The 23,109-nt window shown below is 54.4% G+C and overlaps 2 protein-coding genes, 1 long non-coding RNA gene and 1 other non-coding gene across 5 annotated transcripts; 2 read left to right on the forward strand and 2 right to left on the reverse strand.

The window, feature by feature from the left end:
* Window positions 1–376: 376 nt before the first annotated feature.
* LOC138991018 (uncharacterized) lies at window positions 377–6,426 on the reverse strand. 2 transcript variants are annotated; one of them, XR_011467064.1, is made up of 4 exons: window positions 6,288–6,426; window positions 1,781–1,910; window positions 752–825; window positions 377–574 (listed from the first exon to the last, which is right to left on the reverse strand). It is a non-coding gene; the product is annotated as an uncharacterized lncRNA (long non-coding RNA). The 2 variants fall into 2 exon arrangements; XR_011467063.1 differs by having other exon boundaries at window positions 752–856.
* A 136-nt stretch (window positions 6,427–6,562) lies between these two features.
* On the forward strand, window positions 6,563–8,562 carry APOA1 (apolipoprotein A1). The gene is made up of 4 exons (XM_070384166.1): window positions 6,563–6,701; window positions 6,900–6,962; window positions 7,146–7,299; window positions 7,897–8,562. The coding sequence occupies exons 2-4, from the start codon at window positions 6,920–6,922 to the stop codon at window positions 8,495–8,497; spliced, it is 798 nt and encodes a 265-aa protein (XP_070240267.1). The 5' UTR covers window positions 6,563–6,701; window positions 6,900–6,919; the 3' UTR covers window positions 8,498–8,562.
* Window positions 8,563–10,688: 2,126 nt separating this feature from the next.
* On the reverse strand, window positions 10,689–13,150 carry LOC102284044 (uncharacterized). Its single transcript, XR_011466983.1, has 3 exons — window positions 12,667–13,150; window positions 12,423–12,519; window positions 10,689–10,982 (listed from the first exon to the last, which is right to left on the reverse strand). It is a non-coding gene; the product is annotated as an uncharacterized protein (transcript).
* Window positions 13,151–18,752: 5,602 nt separating this feature from the next.
* APOA4 (apolipoprotein A4) lies at window positions 18,753–21,332 on the forward strand. The gene is made up of 3 exons (XM_070383211.1): window positions 18,753–18,849; window positions 19,214–19,340; window positions 20,340–21,332. Exons 1-3 carry the CDS (start codon window positions 18,801–18,803, stop codon window positions 21,304–21,306), a joined length of 1,143 nt encoding a protein of 380 aa, XP_070239312.1. The 5' UTR covers window positions 18,753–18,800; the 3' UTR covers window positions 21,307–21,332.
* The last annotated feature ends 1,777 nt before the right edge of the window (window positions 21,333–23,109 follow it).

A 23,109-nucleotide genomic window follows, 5' to 3' on the forward strand; every position in this document is an offset into this window, starting at 1 on the left:
ACTGCCGCCCCCAGCGAGCACCCAGACGAAAGCCAGTGAGCCTATTAACCGTGCCATCTTGCAAACTACACTTTTAAAAGAATCATTGCTTTGTATTGTAGTAACCAATATGCGCAGTATATGTTGAACGTATATGAATATACTTTCCTACTTCTGTTCTTTGAAAATGTCAGAGTATTTTTTCTTTCTCATTTATGTTGAACTAAAAAAGGATTAAAAAAAAATCTCCAGACCCAAGCTGCAGTAAGACCTTTAGTCATTTTTTGTTGGGCAGTTACAGCTTGGTAACTTGGTTGGACAGTAGGGGATTGTGAAAATAAAACACCTGACTATGATCTTACGCTGATATGTTACTCGCCTTGTGTTTGGAGTCTAGTTGGGAGAAACTTTCAGGCTGGAAGCTGGAATGCGGGAGGCTGAGGACGTGTAGGGTGGGGCCCTGAGCTCTGCTTTATCTCACCTTGCCTAGAGAGAGGAGCATTCTCCAGAAGCCTGAACTGGACCTCACGCTGGGTCATCGGACACCTGGCTTGGACTCTGCCCCCTCAGAAGCGAACACTGCAGTTTGCTGAGTCTGATGGAAAACAGATTCCTTGAGAAGATACTTTTGAAGGAGTAGAAGGAGAACTTCAAAGAGCTGGCAGAGGCTGGGGCGTCTGTGGAGTGACCTCAGTCAACCCAGTGATATGGACACCAACTAAGTGTTAAGATAGAAGGGGACTTTTGCTATAGTTTTCCCCTTTTTCCATACCTGGACTCCAGAGGACAGGGTAGAATTTCTTGGAGGGTCCCAGCCATGGCTCACAAATAGCTGCTAGAAGCCTTCTATGAAGAAAGATCACTGCAGCTGGAAATACTGAGATTATAGAAAGGACTTCCCTTGTGGTTCAGACGGTAAAGCGTCTGCCTACAATGCAGGAGACCTGGGTTCGATCCCTGGGTCAGGAAGGTCCTCTGGAGAAGGCAATGGCACCCCACTCCAATACTCTTGCCTGGAAAATCCCACGGATGGAGGAGCATGGTAGGCTACAGTCCATGGGGTCACAAAGAGTCAGACACGACTGAGCAACCTCACTTCATAGAAAGACAAGGGAAAGGAGGGAACTTAGAAAATCAATTTTGAGTCCATGTGACTAGAAGGTCACTGTGGGACTGTTGAGAGCGGAAAAGAGCCTTCTCAAGAAGGGTCTTCTGATGTATGGCTGGGTCCCTTCCTTGTTCACCTGAAACTACCACAACATTGTCAACGGGCTCTGCTGCTGCTGCTGCTGCCTCGCTTCAGTCGTGTCCGACTCTTAGCGACCCCATGGACTGCAGCCTACCAGGCTCCTCCATCCATGGGACTTTCCAGGCAAGAGTACTGGAGTGGGTTGCCATTGCCTTCTCCGTCAATGGGCTCTACCCCAAGACAAAATAAAGTGTTTTTTAAAAAAGGGCTGGGGGTAGGGGGTGGGGAATCTTCTAGTCTGTACACACTCCCTTGGAAGGCTGAGAGTGTCTCTGAAACCAAACAGATAAACCAGATGCCTTCAAGTAATCTGGAAGAACCTTCTGTGGAAGGTGCCACGCCCTGCCGCAGGCAGCCCAAATGCCTTGGAGATGAGGTCAGAGGCCTCGGGCCTGCCTGCTAGATGGGGACCCAGGGGTCTGAGTTGTGAAGGTGGAAGCCTTGCCGACAGGTCCTTGCTCATCTTTCTGACTTTGAGGTATCCTCCTTCCCCACCGCACCCACCCCACTCCACCTGCACAGATCAAGGATTCGGAAGGCTGGTGTACCTACCGAGGAGCTAGACCTCCATTCCTGCTCTGCCATGACCTTAGTCTCCTAAGCAGGAGGGCAGGAGAGACTCTTCTCTGGTTACGATGCCCAGTGCTGGGGTCTAAACTGGGGCTCTGTTTATCACCAGGAGCTGCAAGAAGATTATCAGTGAACAGGGGTGGTGGTGATGGGGATCTCCTCCCTCCCCAGTTGATCCAGACCTCCCAACCTCAAGCCTCCCATCCTGACCTGCACCTTAAACACTCGGAGTAAATGTTCTGAGCAGGGTCCCCCGATCCAGGCTGTATGTGCAAGACTCCTGCGTCTCCTCTGCAAGCCCGCTCTTTGAAGTAACCCTCCGGATTCTGGGGCGCAGAATAGTTCACTGGGCAAATATTTGCTGAGTGTCTGCTATGTGCCAGACCCAGCAGGGAACAGAGTCCTCCCAGCGCAGACCGACCAGTATGGCATTGAGACACCAATTGTAAAATGAGTGGCCAGTCCTGAGCAAAATCCACTCCTGCAGCCAGCCAGCCACACTCCCACACACACCAGGGGACCCACTTCAGTAAGGTAACTGGGGAGACCCCACATCAGGGGAACAGGGTGGTAAGACTAAGGACCGACACTGGTGGGCCCTGCAGCCACTTAACAGCTAGTCCAGTCCAGGTACTTGGTGCCTCTGACAGTGACTGGATGGACCCCAAGTCTGGTCCTGAGATGTGCTCCATTTGCTGTTGGCTGTGGTTTTCCCATCGCCCTCTGTTCAGAAAGTCTCTCTTATTCCAAAATATTAGTAACGGAGGGGCATGGGCTGACTTAAGCCAAACACCTTACAGTGAGATGGAGCAGACACACTAGTGAACAAGCTGAGACGGTAAAGAACCGGCCTGTGATACAGGAGACCTGGGTTTGATCCCTGGGTGGGGAAAATCCCTTGGATAAGGAAATGGCTACCCACTCCAGGATTCTTGCCTGGGAAATCCCATGGACAGAAGAGCCTGGAGGGCTACACTCCATGGGATTGCAAAGAGTCGGACATGACTGAGTGACTAACAATACAGCCACATATTTAAAAAGGAAGCTTCCACAGAAACAAACATAGAGAATGAACTTATGGTTGCCGGGGAGGGGGGAAGAACTGGGAGAAGAGAGAGAGTTTGGGATCAACAGGTGAAGTGAAGTGAAAGTCACTCAGTTGTGTCTGACTCTTTGCGACCCCGTGGACTATAGAGTCCATGGACTTCTCCAGGCCAGAATACTGGAGTGGGTAGCCTTTCCCTCCTCTAGGGGATCTTCCCAACCCAGGGATTGAACCCAGGTCTCCTGCATTGCAGGCAGATTCTTTACCGGCTGAGCCACAAGGGAAGCCCAACATGTACATGCTGCTATATTTAAAATGGATAACCAACAAGGATCTACTGTACAGCACAGGGAACTCTCAGTGTTATGTGGCAGCCTGGGTAGAAGGGGGGTTTAGGAGAGAATCGACACATGTATATATATGGCTGAGTCCCTTTGCTATTCACCTGAAACTATCACAACATTAACTGGCTATACTCCAATATAAAAAGTTTAAAAATAAATAAAAAGAAAGCTTCCAGCTTGGTAAGATATTATCAAACTCCCAAAGGGCTTTGGGAGTCGGAGGCCCAGCTGCTGCTGGCCAACAGGCAACCATCATAGAGCTAGAAGCCAGGCCCCTGACTCCCTTCCTGCCAGCACTGAACACTGATGGCTGAAGGTCATAAGGCAACTCTTAGCAGCTCTCAGCTGCAGGCTTTTCATGGGCCAAACAAGGAGAATATCTGGCCTGCTGGCCTTTCAGTTCATTGTGAAAATGCTTTGGCCACTGAAGTACTGGCAGCTGTCAGATTTGCCACCATCATTTCAGTTAAAGCAGGGCAAAACAGCACCCAAGTGGTAAGCTTCTGTGGTCCTCTGTACGCAGGCTGAGAAAGGAACCTCTCATCCCCAGACATCCCTGAGCTGCCCTGAGCAGGGAACCGGCTTCCCTCCCACTCTCTAACCAAGGGCTGGGAACTAGGCTGGCTAAGTGGCAGCCCTCCTCCCTGCTGGGTCCCCTGGGTGTAGGTCACCCCCTCATCTGGGCATTTGCGTGTCAAGGCCACACGGAGAAAATGTGATTCCTACCCCTCCCCTACTTCTGCCACCAGAGACTGAAGTCATTCATAGCTCTGGTCTGCCGGTGTGAGTGTGTTCAGTGGGAGCAGGGGACACAAGGCCAGAAATTGGGGTGCTGGGGTGCAGAACAGTTACTGTCTACTCAGTGCCAGGCACTTTCAGTTTTGCCATGCATGTTCTAATTTAGTGCTATAATCTTACAGCACAGGTCTGGAAGTCAAAAGTCCACAAAGGGTCACGCAAGTCTAGAGCATGGCATCAGCAGAGCTGATTCCTCCTGGAGGCTCCGAGGAAACTCTTCTTGGTCTCATCTGGCTTCTAGAGCCTGCCTGCATCTTTTGGCTCATGGCCCCCTTCCAACAATCACATCCCTCTGACCTCTGCTTTTGATCTCCCATCTTCTCTGACTCTGCCCCTCCCGCCTCCCTCTTGTGTATGTAAGGACCCTTGTGATGACATGGCCACCTATATAACCCTGGAGAGTCACCCCATCTCAAGGTCCTTAATCTCAAGGTCCTTAATATTTATTTATTAGTTGTGGCATATGGGATCTTTTGCTGTCATGCGCCGACTCTCTAGTTGTGGCACCAGAATGCACAGGCCAAGTAGTTGCAGGGCATTTGGGATCTTTGTTCTGTAACCAGGGATCAAACCAGCGTCCTTTGCATTGGAAGGCAGATTCTTCAACCACTGAACCACTAGGGAAGTCCCTCTCAAGGGACTTAAAATCACCTTTGCAAAGTCTCTTCTGCAACTTAAAGGAACAGTCACAGGTTCCAGAGAGCAGGACATGGACATGTTGGCAGGGGTGGAGGGACATTATTCTCCACCCACTTGCTTCGCCTACTATAACTCTAGGAGATGACTATTGTTATCTTCGCTTAACAGGTAAGAGACTGAGGTGTAGGGGAGGTTCAGCTAACAAGTGGGAGAGCTGGGATTCGAACTGAAGGTAGCCCAGCTCCAGAGCTTTCCCCTCTGGGGAGAAAGGCATGAGGCTACTAGAGTGGGAGAGGCCTGGAGCCCCGCCACTGTGGCATCTGGCAGACGGTAGCCCCTGGCTGAGTTCTGGAACCTTAGGGAGTTTCCTGGGTAGGTGGCACAGGGCACATTTCTGCCCTGGGTCCTCAGTCCGGAGACCTGGGTTCTAAGTGCAGCCCTGCCTCCGATGCCCTGGGACATCAGGGACACTGGGCAAATTCCTCCACTCTTCGGTTTCCTCATCTGGAGATGGGGGTGGAGAGAGGCTGATCTCAAAATCCTCTCCGCTTGCATGCTCACAGGTTCTATGACCCAGGCCCTGTCAGCAACCTGGTGTTGGGGGTCTCACACCTTCCAGGAGAAATCTTAGAAAATGTCACTGCAAACACCAATGAACACACAGCACTGACTTCCCCGGGTCTGTCCTCCAACCACCCCCATTTTTGTCTTCGTTTTACTGATAAGAAACCAAACTCAGATTGCATACCGGGCTCATGAGCTTCCTCCAGGATTTTGCAAATTGAAGGCAAAAATGAATGAAATAAGAGAACAGGCTCCTGCTGCTAGCAGTCCAGAGGTCCTTCCTCGACATCAGCCATCCCTCAGGGATGGTGTCCATTCTCACTTGTGTGGGATGCAAGGTCAAAATGAACAATGCAAAGATCTATGTATCCTATTTAAGCAACTGTCCTTTATTCTGAGATTATGCCCTTTTTAGGTGTTAAAAAATCTTTTTTATTTGTCCATGCCTCTCCACTTGAGGGATCTTAGTTCCCCAACCAGAGATGGAATCCAGACCCTTGGCAGGGAAAGCCCTTAATTCTAACCACTGGATCACCAGGGAAGTTCTTTAAAAAATAATCTTGGAATTTCCGTGGGAGGAAAAGTGGTTACGACTTCGCCTTCCAATGTAGGGGGTGTACCAATCTCTGGTCAGGGAGCTAAGATTCCACACGCCTTATGGCCATAAAACCAAAACTTAAAACAGAAGCAATATTGTAACAAATTCAATAGAGACTTGAAAAAAAATCGGTTTGGAAGAGATTACGGCTGGTTACAGTTGATGGTAGGGTTTGGGTCAGGCTGGGAGTGGCGGTGCGTAAGATGACAAAATGAAAAGTTGGCAACTCTGTGTTGGTCTCTAGAATGTGTTTGGAAATGTTAGACGTCTCAAAGTCTGGGAGCCCCTGAGTACCGTCCTCTCTCTCCCCAGGCAGCCTCCAAGCACAAGGTTCCCTTTGCTTTCCAGTCTGGGAGGTCTGCGAGGGCCTGGAGCGAGGTGGGGATGAGAGAGAGAGGGGACAGCCTTGATGGGAGCAACCTCTGCTGCCTTTGTGAAGTTGGGGCAGGGTGGGGGTGAGATAATCACCCTGGAATGCGAGGGGCCAGCAGGGGAGAATACCTCTTGAGTGGAGGAGTCCCGCCGTCCTTGGCAGCCTCTGTGTTTTTCCTCCTTCCTTCCTCTCACCCGCTGCGATGGCACAATGGACAATGGCAGGCACACAATCCCCACGGAGGAGACGGGCCGGTACCGCTGACCCCCGACTCTGGGGACCTGCGCGCCTGTACACACCCCCTCCCACCCCTGCTGGAACTCTTGATCCCTGGCCCTGCAGCCCCCGGAGCTTCCTGTTTGCCTGCTCTATTTGTCTGGCCCCAGGGACAGAGCTGATCCTTGAACTCTGAGTTCCACATCGCCAGGACCAGTGAGCAGCGGCAAGGCCTGGGCTGGGCTTATCAGCCTCTGAGCCCAGCCCTGCCTGGACACATAAATAGGCCGGGGGAGAGCTGGCTGATTAGACTGCTGGCCATTGAGGTAAGTGCTGCTACCCGCTCCCCAGCTCTAGGCATTTGAGGCTCTGGGATGCTGGCCCGAGCCTCTACCCCAGGCTGGGGGCTCTGGACCCCTGGCCCTCCCCACCCTGTGCCCCGCCTCCTCCTCCCCGGATGGAGTGAGTAGAGAGTGCACGGGCTCCTTCAAGCCCTGCTCAGCTGGGCCCCTCTTCTCCTCCAGGTCACCCACATCCCTTCAAGATGAAAGCCGTGGTGCTGACCTTGGCTGTGCTCTTCCTGACGGGTAGGTGCCCCTAACCTAGGGAGCCAACCATTGTGGGGAGCCTTCTCCCTGAACCCCTGCAGACCACCCTCCTGGGCCCAGGGAGCAGAATTACTCCCTCGCAGCCCTCTCCCCTGCCAAGCACTTCTGCTCAGATCCTGGCCCAGAGCTGGGTCTGATCTGGGTCTCCCCTCTCCCTCCCAGGGAGCCAGGCTCGGCATTTCTGGCAGCAAGATGACCCCCAGTCATCCTGGGATCGGGTGAAGGATTTTGCCACCGTGTATGTGGAAGCAATCAAGGATAGTGGCAGAGACTATGTGGCCCAATTCGAAGCCTCCACTTTGGGAAAACAGCTCAAGTAAGAACCCGCTTGTGCCTGGGGCAGGGGTCGGGGGTGTCGGTGCTGGGGGATGGAGAAGCCTGTGGGAAGAAGCAGCCAGATTGGCCCAATCCCCACCTCCTATCTGATGGGCCCCATAGAAGCAAGGAGTGGGATCCACAAGCAGGATCAGGGCCCCCCAGCAAGGGGCAGACCAGCGCTGTCTGGTCAGTATTTTCCGCACTGCACTCCGCCCCTGCCTGTTCTTAACTCCTTCTCAGCTCCAGCCAGCAACAGAGATGGCTGTCTTCAGAGAGGAGAATGGGCTGGAAGAGTAGAGACTAGGTCCTTAAAAGGCCCACCTTTGGGGACAGACAGGATCGGGCACCAAAACCAGCTCCAGCTCTGTCTCCTTCTAACTCCTCCATCCATCTGGTCAATGGGATGCAGTGGGGAGTGGGGGGGGAGACCGTGGATGGGAGACGCCAGGCTAAGGATCTGTCCCCAGCTACCCCACGTTCAGGCACAGGTGTGCCCAGGTCTCACACGGGGCAAGCACAGGCGCTGGGCTGCAGCTCTGGGGGTAGCTGGGGCCTGGGAGGTTTAGCCTGAGCCCTCCTCTCTCTCCCCTTTCAGCCTGAAACTCCTGGACAACTGGGACACCCTGGCCAGCACGTTGTCCAAAGTGCGTGAACAGCTGGGCCCAGTGACCCAGGAGTTCTGGGACAACCTGGAAAAGGAGACAGCGTCGCTGAGGCAGGAGATGCACAAGGACCTGGAGGAGGTGAAGCAGAAGGTGCAGCCCTACCTGGACGAGTTCCAGAAGAAGTGGCACGAGGAGGTGGAGATCTACCGCCAGAAGGTGGCGCCGCTGGGCGAGGAGTTTCGCGAGGGCGCGCGCCAGAAGGTGCAGGAGCTGCAGGACAAGCTGAGCCCGCTGGCCCAGGAGCTCCGCGACCGCGCGCGCGCCCACGTGGAGACGCTGCGGCAGCAGCTGGCGCCCTACAGCGACGACCTGCGCCAGCGGCTGACCGCGCGCCTGGAGGCGCTCAAGGAGGGCGGCGGCAGCCTGGCCGAGTACCACGCCAAGGCCAGCGAGCAGCTGAAGGCGCTGGGCGAGAAGGCCAAGCCGGTGCTGGAGGACCTCCGCCAGGGCCTGATGCCCGTGCTGGAGAGCCTCAAGGTCAGCATCCTGGCCGCCATAGACGAGGCCTCCAAGAAGCTGAACGCCCAGTGAGATGCCTCGGGCTGCCCCCCTGGCCATCACTTCGGTTTCTTAGAATAAACATTTCCGGAGTGGAACGCGTGTGATGGGTTGTATTTTTTTTTTTTTTTTTTGAAGATTCGATGATGATTTTTAAACAATAAGTTTTCCAAAAGCCAAAAATTCTGTTTGGGGAGAATGGGTATGGGGGGATCCTGGAGGGGCCTCCAGGGGGCGGTGGTCAGGGACACCTGATGATGTCCCACTGGAGTCCTGAGCTCCAAACACTGGCCTCTCGGGGCCTTGATGTTACAGGGCCTGCTTGTCTGGGGTCTGAAGAGTGGGCTAGGAGATGCTCTTTCATTAGGAGGCCCAAACAGGAAGGAAATAGAGGACCAGGCAAAGTGACAGATGATCCAATGCAGGCACCCTGTAAAGAGCATATCCAAGTCAGCCAAGTCGGCTTTTATATGGGCTCCCTGTCTGCATCCTTTCCCCCCAGATCCATAGATTAAATGGCCCTCCTGCTCAAGGGCAGCTGAAATGTGAGGGGATTTCAATGATTGAATGGACTTGAAGGTTCCCACAGTAACCTTCCTGTGGTTCCTTCCTAGGGCAGGTTCAAATGAAGGGCTTGGTGCTTGCTCCTTCCTCCCTTATTAATTCAAAATGTACTTTAACAAACACATCCTTTTTCACCAGGGCCTCTTGCCACTCCACCCCCACCCAGCTCCGGAACAGCTGCTGTTTCCTCAGGCCCAGCAGTGCTAGCCCCATCCTCGGGGCTCCAAGCCTGCCAGCCCCTATTTTCTGACCTAAGAAAATCACCACCTTTTGCAAGTAACGAATTCTAATCTCCAAGCTGCTTTCATATCCATCATCTCACTGTATGCTTTCCCAGATCCTGGGTAGATTAAATGGGTGGTATTGATGCAGAAGCTGGAGCTTGGACATGTAAACTCATTTCGAAGACTGAACAGCAGGATGGGCTAGGTTGCCCTTTCTAAACCTATGTGCTCATGAGCATCCGTGATTATATAAAAAAAAAAATTTGGCCAGGCATTTAAGTTTGTATGTAATTGAGTGTTCCCAGCAGCTTGTGCCTTTAAGATCTGCAAAGGTCTGGGCAGTGCACTCAGGGGGCTTCTCTTTCTCTCTCTTCTCAGGGCCTTTTGCCCTTGATGCTGGATAATCTACCCCTCCTCCATCTCTAGTGTATCTTAACTGCCAAAAGGAGTGGGCTTTTTTAGTTCCTAACCATTTGAGCTATGTTGTAACAACAATAGGAGTAACTAAGCCTTTTTCTGAGTCAGTTGAGCAGAATATGGCAGCTCACCTGGGTTTGAGGTCAAGCTCTGCTATTTGCTGACTCAGTGACACTGGGCAAGTGCCTTCACACTTGGGAGCCTCAGTCTTATCACTGGAAGAGCAGGGAGGGGAGCTGCTCAGGTAGTCTGTGGTTCTGGAACTCTCCTGCATGAACATCTGACGGGTGGTGGGGACACAAGGGCTGCAGCCTGTGTTGGATGACCTCGGGCTCCTCCTCAATTCTCAGGACACAGGCCCCCCACTCCAGTCCTGGTCCCAAGGGGACAGTCAGCTCAGCCTGTGGTGACAAGGGCACCCATTTGCCAGGTGCCTTGGAGGTGCCAGGTGCTGTGCACGCTCTCAATTCCTTCCTTCATTTTCAGCAGACCTACGATGGATCATGTATCATTGTGCCCACTTTACAGGTAAGAAACTGAGGCTGTATGAAGCGACAGAGCCAAGACTAGAGCCCAGGTGTATCTTAGTTTAACCACCACCCTCGGCCTCCTTCCCCCAAGTGCGGTTGCGGTGGGGGTGGGGGCATGCAGCCCAGGCAGTGCCCGTCCACTCCAGAATTTTGATGAACACACAGTCTCAACTCCGATAGTGATGTAAAATGCCAGGTGCAAGGCCTGGCACAGAGCACACACTCAATCATGCTACACAGCACTTGACGCTTTATCAAAGTCTCGCCAGACCTAGCATCCCTTTGCTCCCACGCCAGACTGTCCACCAGGCAGGCTAGGGATGGCCATTCCACCTTGCTCCACCCAGCTGCTAAGAGGTGGCTGGGGCACCAACCCCAGGCCCGCTTGAGTTGGAGCCAGTCCCGAGCCCGCCCACAGAAGAACCCCAGTGCATTCTCAGCCCAAACATACATGGCCCGTGCAGGACACCCCACTCATGGCATTTTCTCATCCAGCTTTATTGGAAGGCCAGCACATTGGGGTGGGCCAGGTCTGGGGTGGGGTGGGAGGGCACTGAGAATGCTGTTCTTGTAAGTGACCTTTGGGGGCAGCCCTGGGAGGCTGCTGGACCCAAGGAGCTAGTAGGATGGATAGACAGGTGGACTTGGGGTACTGAGATCTCAGACGGCCTCAGGGTGGAGACTGTGTGGGACTGGAGGCAGATTCCCAGAAGTCACTTGAACTTGCCCTTGAATGAGCTCCAGTAGTCTTTCAGGGAGCTGAAGCTCTCAGTCATCCAGTCTCTGGAGGTCAAAAAAGTGAGGGGAGCAGATGGGGTGGGGGTGAGAGTTGTCTCTGGACAGTGACAACTATGGGTCTCCCACCCTTCCCCACTGGCGCTCCCCCCACCCTCTCAACCCTACCCAGCAATGCCCTAAGACCTCAGGCTGGGACCCCCGATAGCTGCACCCCAGGAAAGGATGCCAAGGGTAATGATGGGAACCCAACCAAGGTCACCTGGACTTTCTCCAGGTGCGGGCAGATGGTGGATCTGAAGCAAGCTGGAGAGGAGTGACTGATTTGGGAGATGTGTAAGGTCAGGACTGCCATTCTAGTGGAGGCGAGTGATGCCCCCTAGAATTGTACATCCTGGTGGCTCCAGGTGGTGGGGCAGAGGGAGGCAGTCTCTCATTTCAACAGTCATCAGAGGATTGATTAGCTGTGTGATCTGGGGCAGGTCACTTGGTTAAGTGAGCCTTGGTTTTCTTGTCTGCAAAATGGTGAAAATAATATCTACTCTAACAGTGGGTCTAGAGGACTAAAAGTGTTTGTGATCACCTCTGCTATGGAAATGCCAATGTGGGTGGAGTGGAGGTGGGGAAGGTGGGTGGGGATAGCAGAGGACTGGTGGGCAGGGGCAAGGCGGGAGAAGAAGGACTGACTTTTGTTCACACATGTTCGAGGACTTGAAACAAGTCAGAAACACACACACACACACACACATTGGGCTGAAATTGCTTTGAAAGTGAAACAGGCACACACAGGCACAACTCACACACGACCCATGGACTGTACAGACCGTAGCACATTCACACAGGCCAGAATACTGGACACACAGGCTTTCACACACAGGCAGGAATCATGCACACACCCAGGATCACACAGGTCTCCTGCACACACAGGCAGATTCACACACCAGCTGAAGCCACAACACACAGGCACACACATGAACACTGGAGTGGGTGGCCTACACAGGCTTCTCCAGCAGATCTTTCACAGGGCTGAAATTGAGTTTCAAACTGGGGTCTCCTGTCGTGTCAGGTGGATTCTTTACCAACTGAGGCTCCCAGTCCCTTGGTTCTCCAGGCAAGAACACTGGAGTGGTTGCCATTTGGATCCAAACCTCCAGATTATCAGAAAAGGAAAATGGAAATGAGGGCAAAGAGGAAGAAAGGAGGATGACAATGGATTTTCCAGGCAAGAGTACTGGAGTGGGGTGCCATTGCCTTCTCTGGAAATTGAGTTGGGTGGGGCCTAACCTCCAACCAGATTATCAGGAAAGGAAATGGAAGTGAGGGCAAAGAGGGAGAAAGAGGGACGACAGAGGGAGGAGAGGCAGGATGCAGTGCCCCTCCGTCATCTCTCCCTGCAGGAGCCCAGGAGGAAAGCAAGCTCAAAGGCAGCCCCTGGAAAGTGAGGGTTTACCTGGCCTGCTGGGTGGGGTATACCTGGTGAGGGCATACCTGGTCTTCTGAACCACATCCTTGGCAGTCTTGGTGGCCTCCTTCACATAGCCCTTCATTTTGTCCAGAAGGGATCCCTCCTCGGCCTTGGTAGCTTCTATGAGGAGAGCAGGACTGAGTGGGGTGGATCAGCCTCTGGGGAGCCTTTGGCTCCTGCCCAGCTCCCATCAGGGCCCTGTATTCCCCAGCCACCTGCCAAACTGCCTCGTCCCTGCCCCCAGCCCCGTCCCCTCCAGTTGCTTACCAGGCAAGACCAGGAGCGCCAGGAAGGCAGCCAGAAGGAGCAGCCGGGGCTGCATGGCACCTTGGTTCCTGCAGGGAAGGGTCCTGTGAGCCGTTCCTCAAGTCCCACCCCTTCCACCACCACCAGGTGGCCCTCCCTGGGGAGATGCGGTGGCCCCTAAAGCAGGGCCTGAGCCGGGTCAAGTTGGGAGGAGAGAGGGCTGATATGGGGGAGGCTATGGGCTTTCAGACAGGGGACTGGGGGACCCAGGGCAGAGAGAGCGAGGCGGGGCATGGAGCAGGAACCCCCCAGACCAGGAATCAAGACATGTGGATTCTGGCCAGGTTTCTGCCACTAACATGCTGAGTGACTCTGGGTGACTCTCTGCCCTCTCCAGGGCTCAGGTTTTCTGTCTGGGGCACGACTGGGGTGTCTGAGTCTTCTTCTAATCCTAAACATGCAGAGTGAGCAGAAAATGGAGCCAGTGGCAATCCCAGCTCCACCACTAGGCTCTGTGTAGCTTTGGGCAAGTGACCTTCCCCTAGGGACCTCGGTCTCCCCAGAATGCCTGGGGAGAGGCACTCATCAAGCCTTAAGGCTTCCTCAGCTCTACAAGTGCTTCTCCAGGCTTCGCTGGCTGGGCTGGGCACAGAACCCCACCGGCCCCTCCCCATCCTGCTCTCCTTATCCCTCAGCCCCCCAGGGAGCCTTACCTGGAGTGGCTGCTTCTTGGGATGAACTGTATGCAGGCAAGAGGGTTCGGACCTGTTTTATATTATCCCCAGGACACAGGGCAGCGTGAGGGCCCAGGCAGCTGGGCAAAGGTCACCTGCTGATCAATCTAGACCAGGCCCTGACAGAGGGTAGCCAGAGGCACCCAGGCCCGCTAGGAGTTGGGAAATCTCTAGAAAGCTGAGGGTGCCCACCTGGCTCTCTGCTACCCCTATGGCTTGGACCTGGGGTTACCCCATTTTCTGAGCAGCCTGGTTCCCCAGGGAGAGGCTGGTGAGTTGGGTGAACAGATTGGGGACAAACCTCATCCATCCCTTTGCCCTTGGTTTCCAGGTCCTTCCCTACTTTAAGCCCTGACAACAGCCTGCAAAGTGGGGGTAATGTGAGAGGGGGATTGGCTTCTTCAGACTGGACACAACTCAGCTGGCTGGGCTGGGGTGTCTAGAGTGAAGTCACAGAAGGCATGTGGGCAGGGGCTTGTGCAGAGGTGGGACACAGTTGAGTGCCCACAGCCCCCTCCCCAGGATCTCCGTCTCTGGGCTTCAGTCCCGAGTGCAGCTGACCCAGAAGCCTCCTGAGCTGATCCCTCTCTTACAGGAGATGGTGGGAGATGGTCAAAGGCTGCTGAGCGCAAGGCCTTTGTTTTACCACACCGTCTCCTCATCTTGCCCTCTGGACTCACTGATAACGTCCCCAGGGGGCAGACTGTGCAGCTGGGACTGAGGCCAGCGCTGAGTACCTCTCGATCTCAGACCTCAACTTCCTCAGCTTAGAAATACCAGGCCTCATAGTCCTGTGGCTGGGGAGGCAACCAAGGCTGTGGTGAGGCTGGTGTAGTGGAGAGAGGGGCCAGTCAGCTGTCCAGGAGATGCCCGGCCTCTTCCTGCGGTGAAGTGTCCTTTGGGCTCACACCAGGAGCTGCAGCCTGGAGGCAGCATTAGGGAGCTCTGTCTTCCAGTGAGGTCTCAGAGCCAGGAAATTCTAGATTTAAATGGTGCCTTTGGCACCTACAGATATGACCCAGAGCCACAGATCTAACATCTCAGTGCCTCAATATTCTCCTCTGTATAATGGGGCTAGAACACTGATGCTCCAGAATTGTGGTGAAATATAAGAGATATGTAAAAGCCCGCTGGTCCATGAAGGGGGCTAGATAAATCTCTCCTCCTTTCTCCCAGACACTTGTCTTTCCTTAGACAGCATAGTCTGAAGGCAGGAGGAGCCTCCAATGTAGAGTTAGGGCTTTTGGCAGGTGGCCATCTTACCAGGAAGAAGCAACTAAACCCACCGTGGGAAGTCAGAGGCCCAAGAAAGTGACCTAGCTCTACCTTCAGAATTCTTTATCTGTGGCTGAAACTTGAAATTTCTCCTTGGAGATTTATTCCTTTCACTTAGACATGGTTATCTGTTAAAATGCAAATGATTCCTGCGAAGTAGACATTATTAGGGCTCCGCTGGTAGTTCAGCTGGTAAAAAATCTGCCTGCAATACAGGGGACCTCAGTTTGATTCCTGGGTTGGAAAGATTCCCTTGAGGAGATAGGCTATCTGCTCTAGTATTCACAGGCTTCCCTGGTGGCTCAGATGGTAAATAGTCTGCCTGCAATGTGGGAGACCTGGATTTGATGCCTGCGTTGAGGAGATCCCCTGGAGGAGGGCATGGCAACCCACTCTAGTATTCTTGCCTGGAAAATCCCCATGGACAAAGGAGCCTGGCAAGTTGCAGTTCATGGGGTTGCAAAGAGTCAGACATGACTGAGCAACTAAGCACAGCCCACCACAGACATTATTAACCCCATTTTATAGGTAGAAACCTAAGGCAGGGCTGGAGACATACCCAGGTACCCATATTCCATCCATGGCAGAGTTGGGAGCCAGAATCCAGGTCTTCTAATACGCACACTGAGACCAAACTGCATGGAGAGATGAGACCCTTGGAGGTTTATCAGGCACTCAGAGTGCATCCGTTTCAGTCTCTTCCTGAGCACAGACTGTGGTGATGGGGTGGGGAGGAGAGGAAGGTGATTGGGAGGTCCTGAAGAATTTGGACTTTGGGGAAGGTAGAGGGCAGCCGTTCTTCCCTCTTCGTTCTGATCTGTTCCTTCTCCCCAGAAGTGAGGGTCACAGTGGGAATCCAGATTCCAGGCTGGGCTGGGGCATGCTGGGTTGGACTGGCTGGAGCCCTTGGCCCTGGTTCCTCCAACTCTCCTTCCATGTGTGTGGAGCCTCTGGAGGAGGCCGCCCTCTCTCTCCTGCGTGGCAATGGGCCGGTGAGCCCAGGGAGGTCAGAAGATGTGGGCAGAGAGACCCAGCGGTGTGGTGTCAAGCTGGGTAGAGAACAGGAGAGTGTGGGCCTCTGCAGCTGGGTTGAGACATGCCTTGGGGCCTGGGACCTTATCTCATTCCAAGGGCTTGGCCTCTGTGTGCCTGTGCCCCTCCCAGCAGCTCCAGGTGGGTCTCAGTAGGGCAATCTGAGGAAGGGTCTGATCAGTGGCCCAGCCTAAGCTGCCTCTCCTTCCCTTCTTCTCTCCCTCCCACCAGCATAGCTCCCCTGGGATGAGGACGCTGCTCCAGCCGTGGCCCCCATACCTGGTAACAGGCAGGGAGGAGGGGCGGGAAGGAGAACATCTGACCAGCTGGGGCCAAAAGTGGTCCTCTAGGGTCAGACTAAATCTCTCTGCTTCCACTTGTGTGCGAGTGAGGCTTCGCTCACGAGCCTCTGTGGCCCATGCCCCTGCCACAAGGCTGGACTGGGCAGCGCTGACTCAGCCCTGCCAGCCAGAGGCCCTGGTTCACCATGGCCTTCTGCGCTGGAAGTTCCTCCTAGTGTCTCACCCAGATCTTCCCACCCAGGAGCCACCCCCTTTGAGCTCTGCCCTGGGTGGACGGCCAGCGTGGAGCAAACACGGGCACCTGTGTCCGTGTGATTTGCCCGTCCCTGGCTGGGCCTGAGTCGTTCCCTCCTGCTTCTGGGCTCGGGCTGCCCACCGGTTTGATCTCTGTTACGGGGGCAGGAGGGTGGCCATAAGTGATGCTAGACTCTCAGCCTCATTACCTCATTGACCATTAGGTCTGTCTGTTGTACAGATCAGGAGATGGAGGCTCAGAAAGGGATATGGTTCACCCAACGTCACACAGCCCTTTGTGCCCACCCATGTGGCCGTGCCCTGACTCATAGGGCCAGGGTCTGCTGGAGCTGCCGGCACTCACGTCCTTTCCATCAGCAGCTCAAACAATCTAAGACAGGGCACAGGGGCCTCTCATTCTCTCCCACCGCCCAGAACTAATCTGTTCACAGACTGATACACAGCATGCTCTCTGGTACTTTCCCAGCTGTCCTGTGGATAAGACTGCACACTTCCACTGCAGGGGGTGCAAGTTTGAGCTCTGGTTGGGGAATTAAGATCCTGCATGCCACACATTGTGGCCAAAAAACAAAAACACATGCTCCCATTCAGTGAGGGCAAACTCAACTGAGAGTCCTTGGTGACTCGTTGCCTGCTCACCTCTGGCCCATTGAGGGGGAAAGGGATGAGGCCAGAGGTGAGCGGACTACCTTTGCTCCCAACCTAGGCAGGACTCTGCCTGATTTGGGAGTGTCGCAGTGCAGTGAAGTCTTCAGGGGCAAAACATGGCTTGTGCTTGATGAGTGCTGACTGTGGGCTAGGCATGTCTCCCAGCATTACTCAGATTATCTCCCTGACCCCCTGAAGCCCAGAAGGCATGCAGTTTTATGCCCTACTGAGGCACATGGGGCTCAGAGAGGTTAAGAGACTTGGCCGAGGTCACCCAGTCAGTATGTGCGGAGCCCACATGCAAAGCCAAGGAGTCCAACTCCAGCATCAGAAGCCTTCATAAACTACTGCAAGATGGCCCAGGCTGCTCCTGGAAGGAGGAGCTCCCTGACGCTGGGGGTGGCGATCGGTGGGGTGGGACACTGCCAGGTAGTGGGGATTCTACAGAAGGGATACAAGCACTGGAAGGCCTTTTAGCTATCTACAACCCCAAGAGACATCAAGTCACTTCTGGTCTATGAAACAGTAGAGACACGGGAAGTCAGGATCAGCCCAGCTGTGGACTCTTCCAGTGGCAGATTACAGAAGCCCATCCACGTGCGGGGCATGGCATTCATGGAGGGCAGCCAACAGTGCAATATGATGGATGTCATCTCCTTGTCACTCAAGGTGACCTGTGTGGTCCGGCAGAGGGGCACAAACTGGTCAGGATGCACCGCCTTCTTGGTGGATGTCTTTCTGTGTATGACCTCACTTGCAGAGGACGTTGGAAGTCCAAGTAGAAGATGTGGATGCCACCACCACCCCCCTTCCCTGTCTCCTGATGAGACGCTCCCTGAGAGCCTCAGGTCTTGTGATTCATCACAAGCTGACTGCTCCCGTCCAGGGAGGAGGTGGGCAGGAATCAGACCTCGGGCCAGTCTGCCCCTCACCCTGCATTGTGCCTGCCTGATGCCCCCCAGAGGGTGGGGTCTCCCTCTGCCACTCTCATTGGAGCAGCAAGCATGCTACTGTACTCCTTGCTTGGTCCAAATCCAGAAAATAGTTAATATTCTTATTAACAACAGTAATGGCTATTTTTTAGTGCTTACTCTGCCAGGCACGATACTGCTCATTTCACCAGTAATATCTCATTTAATACACCCAACAATCCCATTTTTAAAGGAGAAAATGAGGCCAGAGCTGGGCCAAGTTGAATCATTAGACCAAGGTGACACATTTGGCAATGGTGGGACATACAGCACACTTACAATTAATACCTTTAGCACAGGATCTCCCTCCACTCCACCCAGGCTTGCAGGGGTCGCCTCCTCCCGGGCTCACCTTGACCAGAACCCTAGATCTTGTCTCATTATCCCATCTGTGGCCCTGGGTGTCCCAGTCCAGAGCCTGGTGCTCTGAGATGGAGTCAGGGTTGGGGGATGTGGGAGTGGGGGCCCCTCCTCACTGGGGCAGACAGAGGAACTGTGAACTTTGCCCCCCTCCCCAAGCCGAGCATAGACCCGAGCGGCCACAGGGCTTCTGTTTATCAGTCCCGAGCTCAGGTGTTCCCTCAGCCTCATTCCTCCCTTGGCTCACAGCCCCTTCCACGATGGGTGGGGCACACGATCAGAACAGCTGCTTCTGAACGCTGCCTGAGCCCCAGTCTGCCATCAGCTTCCACGTTGTCCAAGGGTCACAAAAGTCCAAGAGGCCTCCTGGGAATGTGTCACCTTCCAGCGTGGAGTCACACTGGGGAGGAAGGTGGGGAGGGCAGCCCAGTGAGGATTTAAATGTCTGACTGGTTCTGAGCTTCAGTCAGTTCCACAGCAGTACAGTGAGCTGCCTGAGACCCTCTCCTCTGGCCCCTCTGAATCCAGGAAGGATCTGGTGCAGTAAGAGACTCTCCCAGCCCAGCGAGGAGCCCAGGATGTTTCTGAAGGCTGTGGTCCTGAGCCTGGCCCTGGTGGCTGTCACCGGTGAGTAGGAGCTGCCTTCAGATGGCACTGTTAGGCAGGACCCATCTGCTGCGTCAGGCAGGAAGGGTGGCGAGTCTGGGGCCAGGGAAAGAGGACAGTTCCGAGTGCCTGTCAGCCCACAGCTGGAGGCAGGTGGTTCCCCAGCTGCCACTCAGCTCTTAGGAGTGCTGTCCATTCACAGTGCTGGGCTCCCTGGCATGGGTGCTACCCCAGCTTTACCTACCCCTGTGGCTTCTAACTAGCCAAGCGCAGAGAGAAAAGTCAGTGGCTGTGCCCCGCCCCCGACATCCAGTCTGCAGCTCAGGGCTGGGGCAGGGGGGCAAGGAAGGAGACGGTGTTCATGAATTTGCTGTTTCCCACCCAGGAGCCGAGGCGGAGGTCAATGCCGACCAGGTGGCCACCGTGATTTGGGACTACTTCAGCCAGCTGGGCAACAATGCCAAGAAGGCGGTGGAACATATCCAGAAGTCTGAGCTCACCCAGCAGCTCAAGTAAGAGGGGCAGAGCTTGCAGGAAGGGCTTCTTAAAGACCATGCAACGTGTGGGCAAGGGCTGGACTCGGAGGCAGGAGACCTGAGCTTAGGATACCCACTGCCCTGCCATCAAGTCACTGGGTGACCAGAGCTCTCCAGACTTGGATCCTGGGATCCATGTTTGCAAATAAGGAAGGCTGGACTGAATAATCCCTGCTCTAACTTTTCTTTTTTTCTTTTTGTCATGCCCTGTGGCTTGTGGGATCTTGTTCCCTGACCAGGGATCAAACCCCCGCCCTGAAACTGCTGAGTCCTAAACACTGGGCCACCGGGGAATTTCCCACTTTAACTTTCCAGAGTGTAATAAATGGCCACATCTTAGCACTGAGGCTCCCAGAAGAAAGGGAGGGAAAGAATGTCATGTGAGCTGGCTTCTAATACATTCCAGGACAGGCCTCTGTGAAATCATGAGAAGGGGAGGGGTGAGGATATTTGGGAAGCCTCTGGGGGTGTCCACACGGCAGGGAAACCAGCATCCCATGTGACTAGAAGATGCTAAAAGAGGTCCAGAACATCACAAGTGATCTCTGTCACAGCACACCTGGGCTGAGAAGGACCTCAAAGTTCAGTCTTTCTACTTTACAGATAAGGAGAGGCAAGCCCACTGCTCCAGCTCACATGATAGGTATTAATTGATACTGTGACTCAAGCTCCAGGGGAGATCCAGAGGTACAAGGTCAATGTATTACCTTAGTCGATTACATCCATTTGCTTAAATCACCATCCACCATAGGGAAAGTCATGGGGATAAGATGGGTGAATTCAGTACCCTGCACGCTCACCTGTCTTAGGCAGGTGTGTGGAAGGTGAGTGGTATGTAAGGAGCTAAGGTCGCAGTGGAGGAGCCTGGCGGGCTTACAGTCCCGGGGTCGCAGAGTCGGACAGGACCGAAGCGACTTAGCACGCAGGCAGGAATGCCAAGCCTCACGGTGGCCCCCTTGCGTCCTTTCCCCGCAGCACCCTCTTCCAAGATAAACTTGGGGAAGTGAGCACCTACACGGACGACCTGCAGAAGAAGCTGGTGCCCTTTGCCACGGAACTGCATGAACGGCTGACCAAGGACTCCGAGAAGCTGAAGGAGGAGATTCGGAAGGAGCTGGAGGACCTTCGGGCCCGGCTGCTGCCCCACGCCACGGAGGTGAGCCAGAAGATCGGGGACAACATGCGCGAGCTACAGCAGCGCCTGGGACCATACGCAGAGGAGCTGCGCACCCAGGTCGACACCCAGGCACAGCAGCTGCGGCGCCAGCTGACGCCCTATGCGGAGCGCATGGAGAAGGTGATGCGGCAGAACCTGGACCAGCTGCAGGCCTCGCTGGCGCCCTACGCCGAGGAGCTCCAGGCCACGGTCAACCAGCGCGTGGAAGAGCTCAAGGGGCGCCTGACGCCCTACGCGGACCAGCTCCAGACCAAGATCGAGGAGAACGTGGAGGAACTGCGCCGCAGCCTGGCCCCTTATGCTCAGGACGTCCAGGGGAAGCTCAACCACCAGCTGGAGGGCCTGGCCTTTCAGATGAAGAAGCATGCCGAGGAGCTAAAGGCCAAGATCTCAGCCAAAGCCGAGGAGCTGCGGCAGGGGCTGGTGCCCCTGGTCAACAGCGTGCGTGGAAGTCAGCTGGGCAATGCCGAGGACCTGCAGAAGTCACTGGCCGAGCTGAGCAGCCGCCTGGACCAGCAGGTGGAGGACTTCCGCCGCACCGTGGGGCCCTACGGCGAGACCTTCAACAAAGCCATGGTGCAGCAGCTGGACACGCTCAGGCAGAAGCTGGGCCCCCTGGCGGGGGACGTGGAAGATCACCTGAGTTTCCTGGAGAAGGATCTGAGGGACAAGGTCAGCAGCTTCTTCAACACCCTCAAGGAGAAAGAGAGCCAGGCCCCCGCCCTCCCCGCGCAGGAGGAGATGCCCGTCCCATTGGGGGGCTGAGTTGCCCCTGGTGCCCCCGCCCCACCACTGACACCTGCCCTGCCCTGCCCCCTGTCTGTCTGTCTGTCCCAAAGCAGTTCTTGTACAGACCTGTGGATACATGTCCAGTGGAAAGTGATGCTACCTCTCACTTCTCAATAAAGCTGCTGAGAAACTAGCCCAGTGTGGTTACAGCGGGGCTTCTTGGTTTTGTGGGACTTGAGGGCTGCAGGGAGCACAATTAGCAAAGCCATGGGTCAGCAGGGGATGCTTAGAGGTACTGGGGGGCTGGGAGAGACTAGGGGGGCAGCGTGTGCTGAGAGGTGTGGAGAGAGTCCTAAGGGGAGGTGGATAAAGATGTCACGCTTTGGACTTCCCTGGTGGTCCGGTGGGCTTCCCAGGGGGCTCAGTGGTAAAGAATCTGACACCAGGCTTCACCCCGAGGGTGCCACCAATGTGGTCAGGATGCGGTCCTGGGCTCTGGGGAGCTCACGACACAGTGGGGAAGACTGTCCCTCCTTGTCTAAGATCTTCTGTGCCTTTAATCTGACTTATTTGGGTGAATTTTGGTTTATTCCACCCACCCCACCTCACTTCTATTATAAAATTGATTCATGCTTATTTCAGAGGGTTGGTTTTTTTTGACTACTAAACCCATGATCTCCAGAGTCGAGGAATGGGGCCCAGAGACGTGTCAGAGTCCTGGGAGGTGGGAAGGAGGAGGTGCCTGGGGGCCCTGGTGAACTCTGCCCAGGAGCCTCCTGCAAAGGGGCCTGTTGGTCTGGGGCTGGAGTTGCCAACCACTGGGTTGGGAAGATCCCCTGGAGAAGGCAAAGGCTACCCACTCCAGTATTTTGGTCTGGAGAAGTCCATGGACTGTAGAGTCCATGGGGTTTCAAAGAGTCGGACATGACTGAGAGATTTTAAATGTAAAAAAATATAAATGGGGCAGGAGGCAGGGGAAGAGAGGAATTAGGCCCCAAGCAGTCTCACCAGCACAGCCAGCTGTGGACTGAGGTGGGCTGTCCCAGGAGGGAACCCCAGAGAACAGCCAGTTCAAGCCTTTAGTCCCAAATGACCTGACATCTGCTCTTTTCTTCCCAGAATGGAGTTTAGGCCTTTCAAGGGAACAACACCAAGGGACATCAAGGAATGAAAGAGGAAGCTATGCCCTGCCCCACCCCCCAAAATGGTGGCCAATGAGGAGCAACCAATGGTAGAAGCTTCTAGAACGTTAAAATACAGAGATGGCCCTAAAGTTGACACACATTAATGCTGCTGCTGCTGTTGCTAAGTCGCTTCAGTTGTGTCCGACTCTGTGCAACCCCATAGACGGGGGCCCACCAGGCTCCCCCGTCCCTGGGATTCTCCAGGCAAGAACACTGGAGTGGCATTAATGCTAGGTGCCTTTAAAAATCGTTGTACCAAAAAAAAAAATTTGTTGTGCCACATCGACTCATATAATCCTCACAACAGACAGAGACTTCAAAGAAGAAGCAGGTGAGGAAAAAGTTCAGGATGGTGAAGCACGTGATCTAGCAGTGGGTGGGAATGAGATTGGAGCCTGCGCCATCCAGCTAGAGAGTTTGGCTTTTAAGTACCAGGTGTGGAGCCCAGCATAAGGAGAACAGTGAGCTCCGCCCGGAACCCCAGAGAGAAGGGGGGATGCACTCTGAACAAGGGGCTGTCACAGAAGAAAGAAATCACTGGGCCTAGATGGTAAATTCAACAGGCCTGTTTTCGGGAGAATGGGATTTTGCTTTCTACTTCATAGATTTATGTAGTGTTGGGACTTTATGATGTTTTAGTATTATTTTTATTGTG

The sequence above is a fragment of the Bos mutus genome, chromosome 15 (genome assembly GCF_027580195.1).
Source record: "Bos mutus isolate GX-2022 chromosome 15, NWIPB_WYAK_1.1, whole genome shotgun sequence".
In the NCBI taxonomy this organism is placed as follows: domain Eukaryota; kingdom Metazoa; phylum Chordata; class Mammalia; order Artiodactyla; family Bovidae; genus Bos; species Bos mutus.

Bases quoted from the DNA above. Each gene is read 5' to 3' on its own strand.
- APOA1 (XM_070384166.1), top strand. From the start codon at position 6,920: ATGAAAGCCGTGGTGCTGACCTTGGCTGTGCTCTTCCTGACGG. The intron at 6,963-7,145 runs GTAGGTGCCCCT...TCTCCCTCCCAG, and splicing joins GGCTGTGCTCTTCCTGACGG to GGAGCCAGGCTCGGCATTTC. The intron at 7,300-7,896 runs GTAAGAACCCGC...CTCCCCTTTCAG, and splicing joins ACTTTGGGAAAACAGCTCAA to CCTGAAACTCCTGGACAACT.
- APOA4 (XM_070383211.1), top strand. From the start codon at position 18,801: ATGTTTCTGAAGGCTGTGGTCCTGAGCCTGGCCCTGGTGGCTGTCACC. The intron at 18,850-19,213 runs GTGAGTAGGAGC...TTTCCCACCCAG, and splicing joins GGCCCTGGTGGCTGTCACCG to GAGCCGAGGCGGAGGTCAAT. The intron at 19,341-20,339 runs GTAAGAGGGGCA...CTTTCCCCGCAG, and splicing joins GAGCTCACCCAGCAGCTCAA to CACCCTCTTCCAAGATAAAC.